The sequence below is a fragment of the Eretmochelys imbricata genome, chromosome 13 (assembly GCF_965152235.1).
Source record: "Eretmochelys imbricata isolate rEreImb1 chromosome 13, rEreImb1.hap1, whole genome shotgun sequence".
Classification (NCBI taxonomy): domain Eukaryota; kingdom Metazoa; phylum Chordata; order Testudines; family Cheloniidae; genus Eretmochelys; species Eretmochelys imbricata.
This window is the reverse complement of record NC_135584.1, coordinates 4,725,104-4,746,878: the sequence shown is the minus strand read 5'-3', so window position 1 is coordinate 4,746,878 and position 21,775 is coordinate 4,725,104. Positions and strand designations below refer to the sequence as shown.

The following is a 21,775-nucleotide window of genomic DNA, read 5'->3' as shown; positions in this document are numbered from 1 at the left end:
GGACCTGGGCTATTTCTTCTCCTACTTTCAAACACACACACTCACACACACACACACACACACCCCCCTTCATCAGAGCACTCAACAAACATTCGCTAATCAATCCTCCCCCTGCCCCTGGATAGTGGGTAAATATTATCATCTTTGTCTTGTGACTTGGGAAATTGAAAGGTTAAATTACTTTCCCGTGGCCACACAGTAAGGGTGAGTCGGCCACAGGGCCAGGCAGGTTGGTCTGTGTCCACAGGAATGTTTTGCCCCTATGTATAAATGTTCATCCTTCAGCCAAGAAAAATAACTAGTGGGGACTCTTCAGAGCCCCTCCTACTGTTTCTGGGCTGTTCCCATTGAAGTCGATGGTGAAAACTTCCCTGTAGGGCTTAAACTGGGACACGAGGCATCCCTCACACACTGAGTGTGCTCCCTCTGCAGTATTGTGAGCCAGCGAGAGACTGGCCCAGGACAGGGAATTGAACCAGGATCTGAGGACAATATTGGAAGATATTGCTCAAATCAGATATTTTAAACCTGGGGTTTCTGGAGTCTACCTGTATTACCCATAGCCAACCTTTTAAAAACTCTTTGTAGCTATGAATTGTCCTGCACTGTGTATTCAAAAAGGTGACATGGGGAGGTTTATTGTACTCGGCAAATTTGGCCTTATTTTGGAGTGGAGGCCTGCAAATCTGCATCAGGGCTTCTTGAGGTGCTGGACTGCGTCTGCTTCTGCTGTTCCCTCTTGTTCATTCGCTGCATATATTGTTAATCTTTTACCTGCAATAAAAAGTGAAAATCTGCAAGACGTTCATGCAGACTACAGAGTTGTCCTAGTAGTCAGAGAAGTGGATTGGGAACTGGATGCTAATCCCAGATCTGACTCTGATTCACTGTGGGATCAGGGCCAAGTCAATCACTTTGTGCCTCAGTTTCTCCCATTTGCAAAATGGATATAGTGACCTCCCTGGTTAATGAGTGTAGGCTCACAACTGTGCAATGTTGGTCGAGTGTGTAGCGATCCTCAAGTGACAGGACTAGGGAAATGCAAAGTGCACAATGTATATAGGTGATTTGGGTAATAGGAAGGGAGAAGGAGACAACCATACACACTGAAGTGTTCTATTGACCCTGCAAGGCATTGTGTCTGGATGCCTGTTCCTCCAGGGGTGTGAGTTACAGCAGTGGTTCTCAGCCAGGGGTACATGTACCCCAGGGGGACGCAGAGGTCTCCTAGGGGGTACATCAATTAATCTAGATATTTGCCTAGTTTTAAAACAGGCTACATAAAAAACACTAGTGAAGTCAGTACAAACTAAAATTTCATACAGACAGTGACTTGTTTATACTGCTTTATATATGATACACTGAAATGTAAGCACAATGTTTGTATTCCAGTCGATTTATTTATAATTATATGGTAAAAAAGAAAAAGTCAGCAATTGTTCAGTACTAGTGTGGCTGTGACACTTTTGTATTTTTATGTCTGGTTTTGTAAGCAAGTAGTTTTAAAATGAGGTGAAACTTGGGGGTACGCAAGACAGATCAGACTCCTGGAAGGGGGACCGGAATCTGGAAAGGTTGAGAGCCCCTGAGTTACTGCACTTGGCCATGTCCGGGTGTTATGGAATTGCCGTTTCAACCCTGCACAGCCCATTTATTTGAACTGAGGACCAACCATGCAACCTTTATTCACCTGAGTAAAAGAGGTAGGGTCAAGCCCTCGGGTCCGAGAGATTAATCGGGCCTTCTCTCTTAGATCCCAATTGGAAATTGACTTGTGCGTCAGAGGAACAAACTGCCAATGTAAACAGATGAACCAAATTCATCCCTCATTCAGCCCCATTGATTTCAGCTGAATGACATCAGGGATGGGTTTGGCATAGTCTGTTTAATCATCCTTTACAAGAGAGGCCGGGCTAATGGGAAAGAGCTATGCTTCAATTGACTCCCATCTACTTTGTCTCCACAATGCAGCTAATTATAGAGACGTTGCTTGCCTCTCCAGTCCAGCCTTTAGAGACACCTGCCCCATGCTGCCCTAAAATCACCAGTTACTCAACACTAGCAGATTCATTACATACCTTAAGAGGCTTCCAAGCTATAAAAGCAATAAGGACCTCTGCAGCTAATGACTTCTGGAGGACCCTGTCATCTCTGCTGCGTGGGTGGCCTAGTACACCATGCGTTCCTGCCACTTGTTTTAACCCCTCCCTCCCTCCATTCATTTTATTGTGATGATTTTACAGTGTGTTTGAAAATGCTCCCACTCGGGCTGGAATTGTAAGAGCCAGCAATTCCAAGGACTCATCCTGCTGCCATTGAAGTTGATAGAGTTTCGCTGTCGGCTTCTATGGAAGCAAGATCGGGCTTCTCGTGATCATTTTTGATGTTCATTATTTACAGAGAAGCCAACCTGAATTATTAATCCGGGGGATCTAAATAACATTCACAATTCTCAGTTTAGACGGGTTTGCCATTCATAACAAAAATTGGAAATTTATCGTGGGATCTGTTCATTAAAATTCACCTTTTTTTCCTTTTGTTGTCTTCTAATGAAAGCAGAGAAATAAACAAAGAAGAAAAGCCGTTTGTTCGTTGTTTCTTTGTATGAATCCAGCCCGTCACTTCTAATAAAGTCTTTGCTCTTGTATGCTTAGAGGAAACAGGTTTATAATGAAAGCAGCTCCTCAACCATGTCTATAGTATCCCTCAACCATAAAACAAATATTTGCAAATGCACCCCGCTTCTTTTTTTAAATGAGAACATTTAGTCCTGTTTAATATTTTTTCCACTGTAGATGCCATTCTTGCTTGCAGTGTATGCTTTCTCTGTGGCAGAGGATTTTTGTATTTTTAACATGTGTCTTCTGCTCGTTCTAGAGATGGCGGATTCGTATTCCTTCAGAGGTGGAAGGAGAGCTGCAGGGTCCAGCAAAACCAGTGCAAGCAAAGAAGGCAGCAGGACAGAGATGAGGGTAAATCCGACCCCTGAGCCCCCCAAGCTGGGTAAGGAATTGGGTTTTCTTTTCTCAAAGCTAAGGGGGTGGCGGAGACGGGGCATGCAGTAGGTCTTGGAACTGCCACTTTCCAAACCAACGGGAAGGGGACTTGCCTCTCAGCATTGCAAAACCTGCGTGTGAGGCAAAGATCCAGACTGAGGGACACACATTTTACATGCAGACCTGGGAAAATGCTGGAGGATTCGGTTAGGTAGCGTGATGCTTTCTGCTGCCTCAGTTTCATTTCTATTGCTGATATAAATGTTTTTCCACAGTAAAAGCGAGGGGTCCCTAGATCTGTATAGAACGTAGGGAAATTGGGGACGGAAGTGAATGATGTTGCTTGAAATGAGGGACAGCTGAGAGGTAGAAAAGGAGACCTCCTGCTTGTTGTCTGTCTAACTAGTCTATTGTGCCTGAGGTCTCATTTGTCACACGCACACAGCCCAGAATGCTGGGTTTGGGAATATGTGAGGCCAGTGGGATTTGTTTGCTAAAGGTTGTCATTCCAGTGAAAGCTGTTTTTTTTCTATCCAGGGATCTATAAACCTGCCATAAGTTTGAGTTACTGTCCTGCAGCTTGCCGTCTTGGGGCAAATGCCCTGGCTGTGCAAGACCCAGTCAGGAAGCTCAGCCTCCCCATTAAGTGACCTTTCATCAGCACTGCGTGACTCACATGGCCATCCATCACCATAAGGGAAGTCTCTGTCATCCCCACAGTGCAGCTCATTCAGACAGCCAGGACCGTGCCCCTAGGCTGTCTGGATACAGCACTCTCGTTTATATGAATTCTTGGTCCTGATGGCGTGTAATTCTTTTTATGATTATTTATTTATTTGTAATGAGATTTGTCACATGGATAGTTTGTGCCAGTCCACGGAAGAGCCTGAAACTCTCCTCCCGCAGCTGGCAGAATGGAGTGGTGCATTCACTGATGTCCCCGTCTCTTTCCAGGAAAGGCTATTAAAAAGTTCAGCCAACTAGGTGATCTACTGGGCTGAAGTTTGTTGGTGCTTTCACTCCTTATTTAGAATGCAGGCACTCGAAGATAGCTTTTTTCCAAGCGGAAGTCGTTGTTGGCTAATCCAACTTTGGCCCGTGGGCCACAATTGCAATGCACAGAACGGGGACTTTGCCTATGCTGATGGCTGGTGGAGGCGACATGAATCATGTGGCAGTGATGAACAGTTACTCATTGAGGAAGTTCCCTCTGGGGCACCTGGCATTGGCCACTGTCGGAAGACAGGATGCTAGATAGACCTTTGGTCTGACCCAGGATGGTCATTTTTATGTTGTAAAACTAGCTGCTTACATGGAGCTGGGTCTTTCCAGTGATTTTAGGTGCCCAATTTGAGACACTTTAAAGGGCCCTAGGATGGGTACTCAGCACATTATGAAAATCAGGCCCCTTTAAGATGTCTCAAGTTGAGTGCCCAAAATCAATGGTCACGTGGTAAAATCTTGGCCTAAGTGTTACTTTTCCTTGTAGGCAATTGCCATAGTTGCTACAGGGACGTTATTCAATCGCCGGTGGGACGGGAGGTGACTCCCCTGACTGTACACATGCAGGGGAGTGTTCGCGAGACACGCTCTGGATTAAACAGTGGTCCAGGCGCTGAAAAAGTTTGAGAACTCTTCTCAAACTGAGATGAAATCACCCTTGGGGTAAAGAATGAGACATTCCATTCCACAGGTCAGCATCCATCCCACCCCAAAACTAGGTGTCAGAGACGCTCCGACGGGCAGCCCAGTTGTCTGAGCGCTCACACATGCATGTAGCTGCAGTGAGGGAGAAAATAATTAATTATGGACATATAATTGCTATCTGAGTGGTGTTACTCAGAGCTAAGTAGAGTGAACTAAATCTGTCTAAAGGCCTTTTTTTGGTTTTTGCTGTATCAGCTCTTGTCAATGTCTTTAAAATAAAATAAAAACGCCCTCCATTTTTGATTCCTCCACTTCCTGGTTTAAATGAATGTGATGGAGTGAAAACTTGTAATTATTCCCGCTGTGGGAGAGTTCTGTGGGGTGTTAGCTCCTAACAAGGTTAACTTCACAGGTGGGAAATTAAGCTTTGTGCAGATCCAGGGAGAAGCTGTCTCCGCAGTAGTAGCTTTGCCGGCCCTCTCTGGCTTGCTGTCTTTCCAAAGCCCTGTGCCCAGCTTGTCCGTTCTGTGATCCATTTCAAGGAGAGCATGGTTTTCATGCTGTGGATTTGATCTTGACCACGAGGGCTTTGGATACCTAGAGAATCTGCACAGAATGCCATGTGCCTTAAAGGTACAGTGTTTGACCCTGCCTTTCAACTTCTTTTAGAAGATATACACGGCATTTCTCTTCACAGCTGCGGGAATGGAAGAGCAAGGCACTTGCCACAACCTGGATCAGGCAGGCTTGTTATAGCAGCCTCCCTTGTACATGACTATAAACAACCTGGGTTTAACACCCGCAGTTTAATAGAGTACCTCATCCCAGCACACTAACCACAGCTGGCTTCCCTGCAGCTGTGCTGTGGAGCTGGCAGGTGGTGCAGATGGGTAGCTGTGAGCCCAGATGTTGGCAAAATAAGCGATATATTTTCTATTCCTCTGGAATAGGCCTCCAGTTGCTCCCTCTTCTTGACGAAGAAGCAGTTTGCATCTCTGCCCGTGCTGGAAATGGATGAACAAGGATTTAAATAAATAAAATAGTTTTTAATGTCTTTAAAAGTTTTTAAAAAAATAGAGAAGATGAAGTGTCACCAGCCATTCCAAACATGCCAGGCCTCCAACTGGCGTGCTTCTTTTCTTGGGAAACTTCAGAGAAAAATGGGGGGGGCATGCTGTTCTAACTGCTTTGGAATATTTTGAACTGGCAGAGTGTTTTGGAAAAGTAACAGATATTTTTCAAAAAGGACTATCCCTCCTGACAGGGGAGAACAGTGAAGTTGCAGGGTTGCCAGCTCTTGCTGTTTTACAGTGAGTCTTGCAATATTGGGTGTTAGTCTTAAAGTCCCAGCTCCTGGAGTCATGTGATTATGTGAGAATCTCAGCTTTCACTTACAATAAAGTTTCTAGCCCTCATGGTTGCATAGAAAAACTTGAAAATATTACCTGTGTGCACCTTACAGTCTCAGAATCCAGGAGGCAAAGAAAAACATGTAACCAACACTTTCTAATAAGTGGAAAACTCTTAACAGAACTTTGGTAAGGGTTTTGAAAGGGGACCTGCAAACCTTACTCCAGAACTAAGAGGATTTCAAAGCAACCATGCAAAATTCTATTAACCCACTTAATCAGGGCTAGTAATTGTTTTTGATGGGCAAGTGCATAACATTCATTTTTTTTTTCATCATTCTCAATCATCCTGGCAGGGGAAGGGCAGGCAGAGTTTCCATCTGCATGGGTGTGTTTTCATGACAGTTCTGCGAGGCTGTTTGTAAAGTTTGGGCCTGAATGGGATGAACAGCAGCAAATACATGGTTGTGAAGTAACCTGGTTTAATGTGCTCCGGTCCCTACTGTCACAGCAGCTGGCTCCTGATTGCTCTGACCACTAGACTGCATCATTCGGTTATATTGTAGCTATGGGAGCTGTGCTGGAGCAATGAGGTTACCTTATGGGAGGGGCGGGGGGTCAGATCTGTGGCTTTATAAGGCAGAGAGCTCAGCTTTCGGCAGTTATTTTATATTCTGTTATAACTGTGCCAGAGACTAAAAGCCACATATTATACACACACATCGTTAGGGATCAGCGGAACGATGGGTACATGGCTATCAATGCCAAGCAGAACAGCTGGTATGACTTTAAGGAACTAGAACTAAAATACTAAACTGTCTTATTTTCTAGATGCCTCTTTGCCCCGGGGTATTTGGGGCATACAGCATAAAACTTGAGAGTTAGCTTATTCTGGGGAAAAGTTTTGTAAACTTTTGTAAACAGGTAGCCTTTCATTTAACTTGTAACAGTTGTTCAAAAAAAGGGAAAAAAAACCCCACAACCCACAGATCTAGTTTCTAAATTAGAGCCAGATTTTGAGCCGGAATCTTTGAATTCTCTGGCAGCGTAGCATGTGAGTTTGCAGAGTTTATTCTTGGGTTGTTTTTTGTAGATGTAAATTGTTCTCCACAAGCTGTTTTTGTTTACCCTTCAGATGGAGCATTTACTAGCAGGGTTTTTTTTCCCCCTCCTCTGCATCTAAGCCTGAATCCTCATTTTACTGCTTCTGCTGGCCTATTCTGGATATTGCAGAGGGACATCTTTTAGAATAGAAGCCCATAGAATCTCAGGGTTAGAAGGGACCTCAGGAGGTCATCTAGTCCGACCCCCTGCTCAAAGCAGGACCAATCCCCAATTTTTGGCCCAGATCCCTAAATGGCTCCCTCAAGGATTGAACTTACTACCCTGGGTTTAGCAGGCCAGTGCTCAAACCACTGAGCTATCCCTCCCCCTTTTCAACCTGCCTTTGGGTTAAATTCACTCTGTGCACCACTTAAGTTGCAATTAAGCCCTCAAGGAAGTGCTTAAATGGGACAGGCTTTGTCCTGGCCCTCTGGAGCGGGGATGGTTTCACTTCTGGGGCACGTACACTTTTTTGCACACTCCCACTAGCTGATGCAAATGATAAGATTGACATGCTCAAAACCCATATGCGTTTGGCTTGGAGTTGGTATGTGTCAGTGTTCTTAGGTTAGCAGCAGCGTGCCAAAAATTGTGCATGCAAGTGGTTGTTCCGGCAGAGTTGCGCACGCACACAGAGAGGCCCGGTTTTGACAATTTGGTCCCAAAGTCTTTCGAAGTTTTTATATCATGATTGCAGATATTTGCACCTTTACAGTACAGCTGCAAATAAGGTCTAATTTAGTTATGGAAAGCGTTAAGAATTTGTTTCCACTCTTCATGTTTTTTCTGCTATACACTGGGGCCTGCATTTTCAAAAGTGGCTTCTAATTTTGGATGTTTCCATTGTGGTTGCCAAATTTTTAACAACCTGGCGGCTGGCTTTTCAGAAGTGCTGAGCACCCTCATCTCAGAATGAGATATCCGTATATAAGCATGTGCCAAGCAATATGGATCATATCTAGTATCATATTTTTAGCACAACTCTCACAGTATTTTTCTTAGAGCCCCAGCTCCTGGAGTCATGTTATTAAATGAGAATTACATTTAAAAATCAAAAGTAAGATTTAGACTTCATGGTTATGGACAAACGTGACTCTTTAAGGCTCAGACACCAGAAAGCAAATAACCCCCACTCCCAGCCCCCAAATGTATTATTTTTAAAGTCAGTCTCATGACTTTGGGGGCCCTGACTTATGATTTTTGAATGCTTGCCTTAAACTATACCCTGAGTAGATGGAGGAAGCAGGAACAGAGGGAGAATGCTAGCAGTCAAAGAAATGGGCACATGGAAAATGTAATAAAAATCACTAAAATGTCCTTTAATATAACAGAAAAACAGGCATTTGCCATTTTTTGTCACTCTTAGTTGCTTCTGCCATCTTGCACTAGACCAGTGGTTCCCAAACTGGGGTTCGCGAACCCCTGGGGGTTTGCAGAATGTTACAGGGGGTTCGCCAGAAAAATTTCACTCATGGCGACCAGAGGACCCCGCGCATTGGGGGCAGCAGGTGGGACCCGGATGCAGGGCAGACAGCCCGAGCCCCAGGGAAAGCAGGGCCAGGCAGTTGGGGCTGGCAGCCCGAGCCCCAGGGAGAGCAGAGCCGGGCAGTTGGGGCTGGCAGCCTGAGCCCTGGCGGTCAGCGGGACCTGCAGCCCAAGCTCAGTGGAGCTCAGTTGACCGGAGCGGTCAATGGGGTCCAGCAGCAGGAGCCCCACGGAGTGCGGAGAAAATTTAAACTTAAATCCCTGGAAATATTCATTTTTAGGAGGGGGTTCACGAGATTTCACAATTTAGTGAAAGGGGTTCACGGGCTGTTAAAGTTTGGGAACCACTGCACTGGACCATTGCTGTACCTGACGCTATATTAAATGAAAGAAAACAATGTTTTTACCTGGAGGTTCCTGAACTGGAAGTTAGAGAGGTATATTGCGATACCAGACAGGCACAATCAGGACGTGTTTTGTGGTCCATTCGTACCCGCTATCTCTGGCACAAGGCCAAAGCCTCTAAGGTAGGTATTTAAGGCCCCCTAAAACTCACTCTGCTGTGTCAGCAACTGTATTGATAACAAAACCAACAGCCAGTGGTTTTGTGGGTGCAGTAGCTCACGGTGATTCACACAGCCTGTTCTGTGATGAAGCGAGGGAAACTCGACTGTGGCTTTCGAGTGTGACTGGAGGCTCTTCTGATTCCTTGCCAGTAAATAAATACTTCAGTCGACTCCAAAAGCTCCTGTTTTCAAAATAAGCAGCACCGTCCACAGATTGGAAGGATGTCAGCAAAACTGTCTCCCTTGCCGTCTTTCGCAGGGCCAGGCCTCTTCATCCTAGAGGAGGTTCCTGGCGTGTCCTGTGTTAGGAACCCAAAATCCTCAGAGGCAGGCAAGGAGGAGAAGGAAACTGCCCCCCTCCTCTTGCAAGGAACTCACATCTGTGCCGTTAACTGATGTGATAGGCCGGGAGAACAGCACGTCGGTAGTCTTGTCTGAGTGTTCATGAGGAATTTAAGTAATTGCCCCATCCGTGGGGTATGGAGTAGACCCCTGAAAAATCTTTGCTGCACAAAAAGAGCCCAACCGGGACACTGACAATCGGCAGTGGAGGAGGAAGGGCAGAGCTTCACCCTGCTGTGGTGATGCTGATTCTCTGCGGCACTATTCCTGTCTTATCCTAGAGTAGCTCCATTGATTTCAGTGTAAAACTGGAGCAGTGCCGGGCAGGCCCCCAGGCTGCTAGCTGGAGACCATACGTTATGACCTAAGCAGTTAGATAGTGCTCAGCCCTGTGATACGTAAATACGCATTGCCATTCTCTGACCGTTCAGAAGGGTTCTGAGCTGGTTCTGGCAGGCCCATGACAATAATGAAAACTTTGCTGCTCATTAGGGTTAGGCCAAACCGGAGCTTTGTTTTTGTTTTCAAGGGGGGTTGTATGAAATTAGAAAGGAGATTGCCAGTCCTGCTTGAAATGATAGGAAGTTACATTGGGACACACGTGCAGCAGTTGGCAGAAGAACCCAGGTCATTGAATACCAAAGGAGCTCGACCTAATGGAATTTTCAGAGGATTAGCTCTGTTGATGAAGGTTATATTTGAAGGGTCCGTTATGCTGGCTGTAATGCAGGATGCTCGTGGATCTTATGAAAATACAGCCCTGTGGGACATCAGCTTGGCAGACGGACTCTGCAAACCAGGGTCATTTGGGTAGGTACCTTGCTGCTGTTGATGCATTCAGCAAGTCTGATAGCAGAAAAACGGTGATAATCCAATCTTAGTTCACATGGGATGAGTTTTAGAACTGGGTGAAATTTTTAGGACAAATACTTTATTTGGTAAAAAAAAAAGGCAGTTTTGGGCTGACCAAAACTATTCACGAATTTGGGTCGAATGCAATGAATAGTTTTGGCTGCAAAAAATGACTTTTTCTTAATGTTGAAACATTTCATGTCGATGTTTTCAAAATGAAAATGTCAACTTTTCCGTTCAGAATGACGTTTCGTTTAGAAATGTAGCTCAACTTGTTTTTAAAAAACGAAAAAGGGGAAAATAACATAGAAAACTATCCTAAAAAAATGCAGGGGGGTGGGATTGTTTTTGGTCAACAGAACCAAACCATCAATTCTTCATTCAGCTCCAGCGCAGTTCATCCCTGGACAATGGAGCCAGAACAAGGGCTAAACATCATGATAGTCCCACTTAGGCCTGTGCTGGAACTTGCCCTGTCTGTCTGCGCGTTACTGCATTCGGGCAGTGCCCATTTGGCACACTCACAGAACATGCTCCCAGCTCCCCATGGAGAAGTGGAGCTTACACTGGCCACAGAAAGGGCGGTGTTCCCCAGGGATTGCTAGTGAGCTCCAGTAACAAGGGGAGCTCAGCCTGGGGCAGTTGCTAACCTTTTCCTTCAGCCCCCCTGTTTGAAGCAGACTGATCCTACAAGCTAGATGTGAGCGAAAGCCCTGGAGGGCTGCTTCCAGCAGTGACCTGGGGTGGGTCTTGGGAAGCCCGCCAGGAGCTAGAGACGAGGTCACTGTAAATAGGGCTCTGAAAAGACCCCAAGAGTGAGCTGAACTCCCGCTGGGACCAGTAGGGATTGCCCGGGAGTGAGGGCTCTTGTAGGGAACCCAGGGGCAAGAGGCTCAAAGCTGCTACGGCTTGAGACCAGGCTGAGTTTGGGCCAAGTACAAAGCCCTCAAGAAAGGATGTAAGCCGTTTACAGGCTACATGCTGGCCCCCCTGCAGAGGGGTGAACTTCGCCCCTAAACAGCCTCACGGAGGTGATATGCAGCGTGTAGTCTCTCCTAGGCCCCATCCTTTTTCTCCATCGTCTGTTCTTTCTTCCTAGCCTTACTGCCTCACCTCCAGTCTCTGCAGCTCCCCATGATCAGCTCCATAGCCACAACTCATCACTCTCCTCTACCCGTCCCATCTCCTCCTACCGCTCACCTCCTCTGCCATAACGCTTCCGTTCTAAGCACACCTGTAATTGCCACGTTGCTGGGAGCGATTGTTGTGCAGGCAGAGTGGGAGTGCACTGGAACTTAAATGCATTAAGGTGGGGCTGGGCGATTCCTGTGTTTTCCAGCCTGGCTCGGGCTACACGGTCCCCTTGTTGGATCTTTGCCCACGGTTCCCTTCACTGGGCATCAGGGTTTGGCCCCTTTTTCCAGCCCAAGTCTGTTTATTGTTGAAGACAAAAAGAAAAGGACCAGTAGGGCAGAGATTTCAGGAGCACTCTGCTTCGGCCCGGCTCTGCTCCCGCTGAAGTCAGTGGGTTAAATGGGAGCAGAGCTTGCCCAGAGCTGAGCGTTTTGAAATTCCCGCCCTGGGAGTTTGGCTGCTGGCGTGCACTGGATTAGATACAGGCTGAATCGTGGCGGTGCGAAGCTTGGACAGTCACGGCACAATCAGGAGGGAGGGTTAGGAAATGGTGGGCTATCTCTGCCGGATAATTGGCCGGAGAAGTCTAGTGCAGCAACAGAAATCAAGGTCTCGAATTGCTGGCTGGGTAGCTGTGGGCCACATGTTCTGTGTTTGTTTGCAGGAAATGCAACCAGCGACAAAACAGAAGGCAAGAAGAAAGGGAGACCTAAGGCAGAAAACCAGGTGCTGAAAGACATTCCTGTAAGAATCCAAATCCATTGGTACCCTGATTTCCCCCCTGCCCTCGTCTCTCTCTCTCGCTGTGATTCTCTCCTTCCCTTTCTCTCTTCCTCATCCTGTCCAGCCCCCTGCAAAGGAGCTAGTAAAAAGCCCAACCCCAACCCCTACGTGTCTGAGGTGGGGCAGGGCCAGCACCAGGTACCCAGGTGGTGGTCCTGATCAGCCGGTTTTAATTCCACTGACTGTGAAAGAATCTGGGGAGATGCTGTTACAGAGCCTGTGTGTGCATCTGCCAGAAAGAAGGAGAGCGACAACCACCAGCCTAACTGAAAGCAACTCCCCCTTCCAGCATGAGGCTGCTTTGCAGTCTGGGTTAGCAGTGCAGGCAGCAGTCCGAGTCCTTACAGCAGCCCGTCGAGATAGGTGAGACGTCACTAAGTGAGATGTCCCTCTTTGATCATGGACGGTGCAATGTGGGACTGACCTGCTGAGTGCCCAGTGGACTCAGGACCTCTCAGGAGCAGGACCTAGGGATGCCGCTTTTAAAAAGCGGACAGCGCAAGTCTTTGTTCATGCAGTTACCACGGTTGCACATGCAAATGGGATATCGGCAGACACAGATGTCAGCCATCTCGCTGCCCCTTGGGAAGCGTTTTTGCTCAGGCTGGCCCTGCTGTTGCATGTGCTAATGAAGCTCTGTTTGCACACACGTCTGTCTGCACGGCCGGGTGTGTCCCCTTTGAACAATTTGACGCCAAGGGTGATGTGCTTATGGGAGCGACGTGGGTGACAGGATGATGTGAGCTATGGTTTATTTATGGGGATTATATATAAAGTACGGCTTAACAACTGGCATGATCCACACTGTGGTTTCTTCAGTAGGGTTGCCAAAGAGAGGGGTGTTTGATGCATGGGTTTGGAATTACTCATTGGCATAACGTGAAAAATAGACGCAGTCCAGATTCCAAGAAGTGACTGGCAGGTTGGATGCCACGCTTGAGACACCCGTGCAGTTACTCGGCACTTTCTGGGTCTCTTCCCGGTGTCTCCAGTTGGACACTCAGCATCGCGAGTCACCTGTATAGGCTTTTGCATGTCAAGACAGTGCTTTCCATTAGGCAGGTTAGAGATCTGGCATATTCATCGTGGGGGTGTCAGAGCTGATTTAATTATTGGGTGGCACTTAGTAAAGTGTGAGTTATTCCCTGGGGAATTGTACAATTTAATTTCAGTCCTGTAGCATGGACAACATATGGAGCAGGTTGTCATTAGACTAGGGTGCGGCGTGATTTGCTGACCAGATGAAATGTGGGGTGGTTAAATCACTGAGGTGACTTTTGATGAGATTTATGGGGCTGGGCTAGAGTGTATTTTAGTCATCTGGGAAACACAGTGAGAGATGGGCTGCTTCCCTTTTGCAGGTGCAATGTGTGAGTGCATGATTGCATCCCCAGTTGAAGCAAAACTGAATGCATGTACCTGACTGAGGGTAGAAAGCAGGCGGTGACAGGTACAAGTAGTTCATTTTGCAGGTGCACATTTTGAGGACACGCTGAGCCTGCACACTCTGCCCCAGCCCTTCTGAAATGTTCGCCCCAGCGTGTGTTGTGTTCATGGGATGCTGGAAGGTGTTTATTCAGCTGCGGGCCACCATGTCTCCCTTTCTCAGCTGCCCCTGATGAACCAGTGGAAAGATGAGTTCAAGGCCCATTCCAGGGTGAAGTGCCCCAATTCAGGCTGCTGGCTGGAGTTCCCCAGTATTTACGGCCTGAAGTACCATTATCAGCGCTGCCAAGGGGTAAGGAGGATGGAGGTTTGTGTTTCATTTTGATGATCCATGCTTGTGTGTGTAATTTTCAGCATTCCCCTTTGCTTCCAGCACAACACTCAAGCCTGGACGATTTCTCAGCAGTAGGGCTAAATTACCTGGGGGGTCTCAAGTTTTCGCAGGCACCTTCATATTGAGTCAGTATTTTATCCCCACCCCTCCTCTAACCGTCTGCCCATGTGCAGTGCCACCCTGACGTCTGGCCTTTGGCTGGAAGGGAAGGCTGAGCAGTACCTGTCTGGGCCCACTGCCCCTCTTCCCCTCCTTCATCACATGCTCTGTCAGCTATGGGAATGGGTTTCTCCAGGTTGCTTTCCATGTGGTGGCGTGATGTTAGTGAGCGGCAGCCTTCTGCGTTCCAGTGGTTTCATGGCCACCAAAGCTGTGTAACTGGCTGGCTTGGATTATTGGGCAGCTCTCAAGAAGAACACAGAGTTGTCTCCATTAGGCACTTGAAGTTGTGGCTTGGGCTGGAGCGCGGGCTCTGAAGGTAGGGACGAGGATGGGCTTCACAGCCTGGACTCTAGCCTGAGCTGCCACTTCTGAGCGCTGTCTGCACAGCTATTGCGAGAGCGCAAATGCAAGCCCCACTAAGCCATGTCTGTGGACCCCCCGCTCGCTGTGCAGACATAGCCTAGTGACTCATCTGCCAGCAGGGCTCTAGCTAGCTTGCTCAAAGTATCGGTGAGGTGCAGCGAGGCGGGCTCCACCATGAGGTAGCAATGCGAGTACGCACCCGGGGAACCTGGGGGACTTACGCAGTTAAGTTTGATCTGAACGTAACCTTTTTCCTAGTGTATGTGCAAGGTAACACCTTCAGACTGATTTACCGGCTTGAGCTATAGCCTAATGAGGGCTACCACTTGATCTGTTAAATCACACACATAGGTGCTGGGACTAGGGGTGCTGTTGCACCCCCTGGTTTGAAGTGCTTTCCATCATACGCAGGGTTTACAGTTTGGTTCAATGGCACTCAGCACCCCCACTGTACACATTGTTCCAACGCCCCGACCTTGCATATACACTAGGAAAAAGCTCACAATTCAGGTGAGGCATAGTTAACCTGTGTTAGCTAAGCCTGACCTACACTCCACCACTTTTCCTCGTTAAGACAAAGCTCTCTTGTTCCTCAGAATATTGACGTCTTGAATATTCCTTGAAAATCTATGGAAAGGTCGCAAAATGCCCTGGGTTGGTTCATTTCAATCATAGACGTGCAGGACGATCTCAACAGGTCGTCTAGGCCAGTCCCCTGCCCTCGAGGTTGGCAATGAATGGCAGGGGCATGACAATTGAAATGAGCTGGACCTTTTAAACCATTAAAAAATCCAAAACCTCCCCAGTGGAGCCACCCTTTGAGCTGTTGGGGGGGAAAATATGGTTGTGGTTAGTTCGAATGACTCCGCTGTTTAAAAAGGAAACGAAAAGTTCATTTAATTAGGCTCTTCCTTATCCAGGAAGATGCAAATTTTGTTTGCGGTTGTCTTTTGTGCAAGTATCTGTGCGTGTGTGTGCAGGCCCACGCCTGTCTGCGGAGCATGGTGCAGAAATCCAAGCTGAATTACCATCCTGCAAAAGGAAATTGCTCGCCTGGATTACGTGACCTCCCCTCTAAGAAGAAAACCACGTTGCCCACAGATGCCCTTTTCAAAGAGAGGGTGGCACAATCCCTGCCCTGTGCAGCTCAAAACAGGAAACAGGCTAGAGGAGGAAATATGTTGTTCTTTTTTTCCCCCCCCATTTCTATATGAGCAGTTGGGATTGTGCGGAATTTCTGGGCAGGCTCCAAACAGGTGAATTTGTTGAGATTCGAAGGCAACAGAAACTGAGCCGCGATGTGTTTGCAGAAACCTTTCAGTAATCTACAATCTCCCCTCACTTTTCTGCCCCGCATTTATGGCACTGAGGGTTGCTGTTTATTTCAGTCTCTAATAGTTCTGTAGTTTATTAAGAGGTGGTGTGAGCTGATCACATGGGGGTAGGTTTGCTTTACCTGGCATGGCATGGGTAGCTCAGAGGACGGGCAGAGAACATTTTGAAATATGGACTACGCACTCCCCGAAATGGGATTATCAAATGTATTAGCCTCTCCAGCTGTCGTGTTCCCTTCAGGTCAGATTGTGCAAGTGGAGGAATTTTGCGTGATCCTGTGCAAAGCTACATTAGTACCGGCTAAGTGCAAATCAGCAGGAAACTCCGCTCACTGCGGGCCCAGGCCAGTATCCAGCCCTTAGCCCAGCTGACTCGACTGTGTGCTGGGGACGTGCGAGGGAAGAAAGCCACTCTGCGGCTGGTACTCCAGCCTGAGGGCTACAGAAACCCCTTTGGCTGCTGCACTGCCTGCCTGTGGTGAGGGACGGTGGGTGGATCTGCAGTGATGTGCATTCGCTCCCTCGCCCCAATGCATTGCTGTGCTGGGGCACAGGGAGCCCTGGCATGCATTCCCCACAGGCTGCTCAGCCTTCTCCCACCCCATGCCAAGGAGCTGCGTTGGTTCTGCTGAACCTAAGGCCCCCATGGAGGTGGGCAATAGATTTTCCCCAAATGTAGGGGCCAGGCCAGAGCCTGCTATTGCCCTGTTTGAATGTACAATGGAGGAGTCAGGGGAGGCAGTGCACAGGGTTCTGATTTCCCAGGAGGGACCTTTGCATATAAAGAGGCAGATCTAACACTGCATTTCTTGACATGTCCCAGTATAGATGTGAGGTGAAATCCTGGCCCTATTGGAGTCAATGAGAGTTTTGCCCTTACTTTCACCAGGGCCAGGGTTTCACCCATAATCTCTTGAATGGAGACGGTGAGTTCTCGTGCTCAGTTGCTGTTTGCGTCCATTAAACTCCAACTCCTTCTACCCAGGTGGGCTGGACTAATGCTGCATCCCCTGACACTTCCCTTGTCTGCACCCGCCTCTCCGTGCCAAGGGTCAGCTCTTTCCTTTAACCCAACAGAGTCCTTCCGTAGGCAACCCCACCCCTGCTCCCATCCCCCTGGATTCCCATTGCCTGGGGAAAGGCTGATAGAGAACTTCAGGTTTTTCCCTAGCAAAATGATCCAAGTCCCAAATGGCCTAGTCCCCGTCAGAATTGTAAAGCAAGGACTTTGCCTAAGAATTAAATTGACGTGGAGCCCAGATTGCATGGCTTGAGGGAGTGAAAAGAGAATGGGAAAGGAAATCACACTGCAGGATTCACCCTCCAGTTCAAAGCTGCAACTTGAAATAAACTGGCCCCTGTTCTCAAACAGCAGCCATCTGAATTGTGCACAAAACTCCAACTTTTTAGCAACCTTGCAATTGCACGTCTCTGTGCCTGTTTGCATGTGCAAATGCAGGATTTGTGCTTGCAGTTTAGGCGGCTGTTTGCATTAGGATCTCTGTTATGCTTTTATTTTAAAAACGGTATTCTCTTTTCATCCCCACGAAGGATCAGATTCCCCTTTTGATGCACCAGGGTATGTGTATCTCACCAAAGCACTCCCTGGCTCCCATTTAAAATGCTGGCTGGCATTTCCAGTGGAGCCAAAGAGAAATAACCCTCTAGTTCCCATTGAAAGTCAATGGGGGTCAGGTACCTACGGCCCTGGCGCCTTTGAAAAGCTCGCCGGCTGTGGCGTGTTGCCGATGGCGCTCGTGGGAAGGGATTCTTCTACCTCCCAGTCTTGGCAGTGTGAGTGTGCGGGGAGGTTCTTGCACTTGCAGGGGAAGGGCTGGTCCTTTCCCTTTCCCACCTTTCTGCTCTCTTGCAGGGGGCGATCTCGGAGAAGCTGACTTACCCTTGCTCTTACTGCGAAGCTGCCTTCACATCCAAAACCCAGCTGGAAAAGCACAGGCTCTGGAACCACTTGGATAGGCCAGGACCAGCTAGCAAAGCAGAAAACAAAGTGCAGAAAGCCGTGGGCAAGGCCAGTGGCAAGAAAAGGTACCGGCGCACGGCTTAGCTGCTTGCCAGTGGTTTGGGGAAGGCCGGGAAGAGAGAAAGGGGAAACTCCCAATTCTCTTCCCACTGGGCACTGTGGTGCAAGCCGGGTTGGCCGTTGGGTTGGAAGAGGTGTCAACAGCGTTGGTTTCTTGACTCCGTTTTAAATGAGCCCTCTATGCTTTGCCCTAGAGCTGCTGAGAGTTCAGATTCCCCCACCATCCATCCCAAACAGGCAAAGGTGGAGAAGACTGTGGTCCAGGAGCTCCCCGAGAATGGAGAGTGCCTCGTGGAGAGCAGGAAGAACAAAGCATTTCAGATCACGGCAGTGGAGACAGGAGCAGCAGCTACCCCGACGGCCAAGTCTTCGAGCTGCAAGGATCCCAAACAGCAAGGGGGCACGCAGGCTTCCCTCCAGGAGGAGGACCCAGAGAGGATGAAGCACAGTAAGATTAGAGCCCGGGGCTACACTGGTTCAGGAGGCTGGAGAGGGTGGTGTCCCAGGGCGAAGGCCGGTCTCCAGTACAGCAACGTGATGGAGGGGGACTCCGTTGAAAGCAATTGCATCGCTCTCCGTTTACACTCGTGCATCTGGCCCCCAGGCAGCAGGAGGCAGTGAAGCTGCACAGCACCCCTCCCACGCCCCGTGTGGGCCCCAGCCACAGTCAGAAATCAAAGCCACGTGCACAGAGCGGTCGGTCGGAGGGGAGAGTGCATGAGACTGACATGGGTCACGGCTGCATTGGGGATGGAAAATGGTTCTGTGGAGTTCCGCTCCCAAAGCACTTAATGAGCCATGAGCTAAGGAGACCATACATGCAGAAACCGCGTAGGGGGTAGGGGAGCCATTAGTCACGCGACGCCAGGTTGTTCAACAGCCGTCAGCAGTCAGATCTGCCTTATGAAGATAGGGAATAACGTCTCAGATACTAGGGTTAGGTAGTTTTAGTTTAGGGTTAGGTAACAGACCTTTTAGCTGCCACGGGATCTGGATCTAATGCTGTATGAGGGTGTTAGACTGAGGGTCCCATCCATAGCTGCTTCATTTCAGGGCAGTAAAGCCCCTTGAGGGAGGGAGGGTAAAGTGAGGTTGGATCCCTTACTGCTCACCTCCTGATCCAGAGTTCATCCAGGTTCCTTTGCACCGTGTGTATTTAAAGCCACGCTTGCAGTGCAGTTATTTGACCAAATTTTTATCTCTGTTTTCTCTCTCTCGAGTCAGGAAGGAAACAGAAAACTCCTAAGAAATTTACCGGGGAGCAACCGTCCATCTCAGGGACGTTTGGATTGAAAGGTAACAGGCAGCCCTGTTTCAATTCCACAGCCTATAGCTTCCCCCTCTGTGTTCCCAGAATACTGCCTCACCGACCTGCTCCTGTGAAGGCAGGTATCTGTGATCTGTTCATTACCCAGGGCACCCCTAGCAGAGCCTCCAACAGAGGCATTGGTTAGACTCTGTTTCCAAGATGGGCCCTAAAACTTCACCTGTGAATGGCTTATGACTGAGGGCTAGGCTACACTTATATTTTATAGCTCTCTCACTGGCTGGCTCAGGGGGGTGAAAAATCACCCCCCTGAGCACAGCAAGTCAGAGCGCTTCAAAGCGCCCGTGTAGACAGGCTCCGAGCACCGGGAGCCGCGCACCCGGCGCTCGGAGCTCATCCCCTCGTGGAGGCGGATTACCAGGAGCGCTGGGAGAGCTCTCTCCCGGCGCTCGCACGCGACCGCACTCGCACGTCAAAGGGCTGCCGCAGGAGCACTCCCGCGACAGCGCTTCGAAGTTTCCAGCGTAGCCATGCCCTGAGGTTATCCCCTCTGACCTGCCACCCGAAAAAGGAGGGATGGGGCAGCCCCAGAAGTATGGCTGCATCATACTGCCTCTGATTTAATTTTCTACCCGCAGCTCCACCCCAAGTATGCTCCAGCATCCTCATCTCCTTCCCCATCTCAGATGTCAGCAACTGGTTACAGGATCCCTAGTGCCCTTAACAGCCAGTTGGGGCCTGGAGTTCGCCGAACATTTTTGCATCATTTCTGCATGCGCGGTTCCTGCCATTGCCTGAGCAAATCAGACGTCTGTGCTCACAAATACGCATCTGCACTTGCAAATGCTCAGTTTTCCCATGTAACTCCTCCCGTGCGGGCATGTGCAGGAAGAGCATGAAACCGATGCCTAAAAATGCACGTGGCTCTCGGGACTCGCATTCTAAAATCCCAGTCTGCAGGGGTTGCACCAAGAAGTGATGCTGGGCAAACAGGTCTTGCTGCGACCCACATCTGCCCCTGTTGGCCAGATTTTCAAAAGTGGCCTTTAAAACTGTATCTTCCATTTCTTGCACGCACCCAGGTGGATAACCTTCCTGTTAACTGCCCATACAAGGTGGGGTTGTGCGTGTGCAGAGCGGAGGGGCATCAGACAGAGCTGTTATTATTACTATTTATTTGTTGGTCCATCGGCTGCTTGTCTGGCACTATACAGTATATAGGGGAAGACACGATCCTGGCCCCTTTCCTCAGTGGATTGTCGCCAAAAAGAATCACCTAAGAAGTGTGTCTTGAGGGACCAGAATGAAAAGCGAGTAATCGCTTGTTCCAAGTGTGGAACAAACTGCAAAGATGAGGTGGGAGAAAGGACACAAAGGCATGATTAAGCAGGGAAGCTGGACTGAGTGCCGTTCACTCTGTGTGTATAGAACTCTGCCTGCTAATCCCTTTTCCACCAAGAGCAAATTTGTTGGCCTTTGCAGTCAGACTTGGCAATGCAGCAGCTCACTCAGCAGCGCAGATGGCAGCAGCCTGGTGTCCCAAAGGGATTTCTGTTCCCATGTGTGCCTGGCACTCACTCTTACACTAGCCCTCCTCTCTGCTCTCCTCTTCCCCTGCAGTTTCACACAGTCTGACAACACGGCATGTTTAAGGAAGTCCCAGGATTCACGATGGCAAATTTTTAAGGCTGTGGGGAGTAAAGGTCCCATTTGAGATCCCAGAACTGTGTTATTTCATAGTAGGGACTCTGGATTCCTTTTGCGAGCAGTTCCCCAAAGCTGTACCCTGCACGCGTCTCTTAGCGGAAACAGCCCTTTAATATTGCAGTGTCTCTGAAGCGGATCCTCTTTCAAATTCCTCCATCAGGCGTCAGACAGAAATCCCTCCCAGCTTGTACCCCTCGCCCTCCATCCCTTAGCTGAAGTGATGACCTGTGCTCTGTCTTGGCTTGGAATTTCCCACGCTGTAAACTCTTTGGGAACAGGAAAAGTGTCTCGCTTTCTGTTTGCAAAATTCTACGTGCATGCGTGACTTGGCATATCATAGTCATGGGTCAAATCCTGCCATTGCTGCTTAGGCAAAACTGCCATGGACTTCAGTAGTCATTGTGCCTAAAGGACTGCAGGATTTTTGCCTAATGAATCAGTTAGATAACGTTCACCGAAAGAGCATCCATCAAATCTCTTTGTCTTGAGGCCCTGGTTTCATGGTGTATGTCTTTAATAAAGGTTGCTCTCTTTCTACAGGCCTGGCAAAAGCAGAGGACAAGGCAAAGGCCCATCGAGCCAAGAAACTGGAGGGGACCAGCAGCACGGATGAGCTGAAAAAGAAGCCACCAGGAGCCAGTGTGAAAAGGGAGGCCGTCGCGCATTTATCGTCAGGTGAGGCGTGAGGATTCCCCCGGCCTGCTGAGAACTGGGTCACTTGGTGGTAACCGCCCAAGAGTGAGGGAGGAGAAACAAAGCAACAGTTTGGTTAATGGAGCTAGGATAATAAGAGACCAAAGTCATTTTGCCGGCGTGAGGAATGACTAGTGGTTAAGAAAACGTTTCAACACTTGTCTCAGTGC

General features: G+C 48.6%; 1 protein-coding gene across 1 annotated transcript in view; it reads left to right on the top strand.

Moving 5' to 3' along the window:
- Window positions 1–2,879: 2,879 nt before the first annotated feature.
- Window positions 2,880–21,775, top strand: part of ZNF512B (zinc finger protein 512B) — a 47,324-nt gene continuing 28,428 nt past the window's right edge. Inside the window, exons 1-7 of the mRNA XM_077832118.1 lie at window positions 2,880–3,003; window positions 12,140–12,219; window positions 13,868–13,996; window positions 17,771–17,943; window positions 18,133–18,386; window positions 19,163–19,234; window positions 21,453–21,587. Of these exons, the coding sequence (XP_077688244.1) occupies window positions 2,880–3,003; window positions 12,140–12,219; window positions 13,868–13,996; window positions 17,771–17,943; window positions 18,133–18,386; window positions 19,163–19,234; window positions 21,453–21,587 (967 nt within the window). The remainder of the gene's footprint in view (window positions 3,004–12,139; window positions 12,220–13,867; window positions 13,997–17,770; window positions 17,944–18,132; window positions 18,387–19,162; window positions 19,235–21,452; window positions 21,588–21,775) is intronic.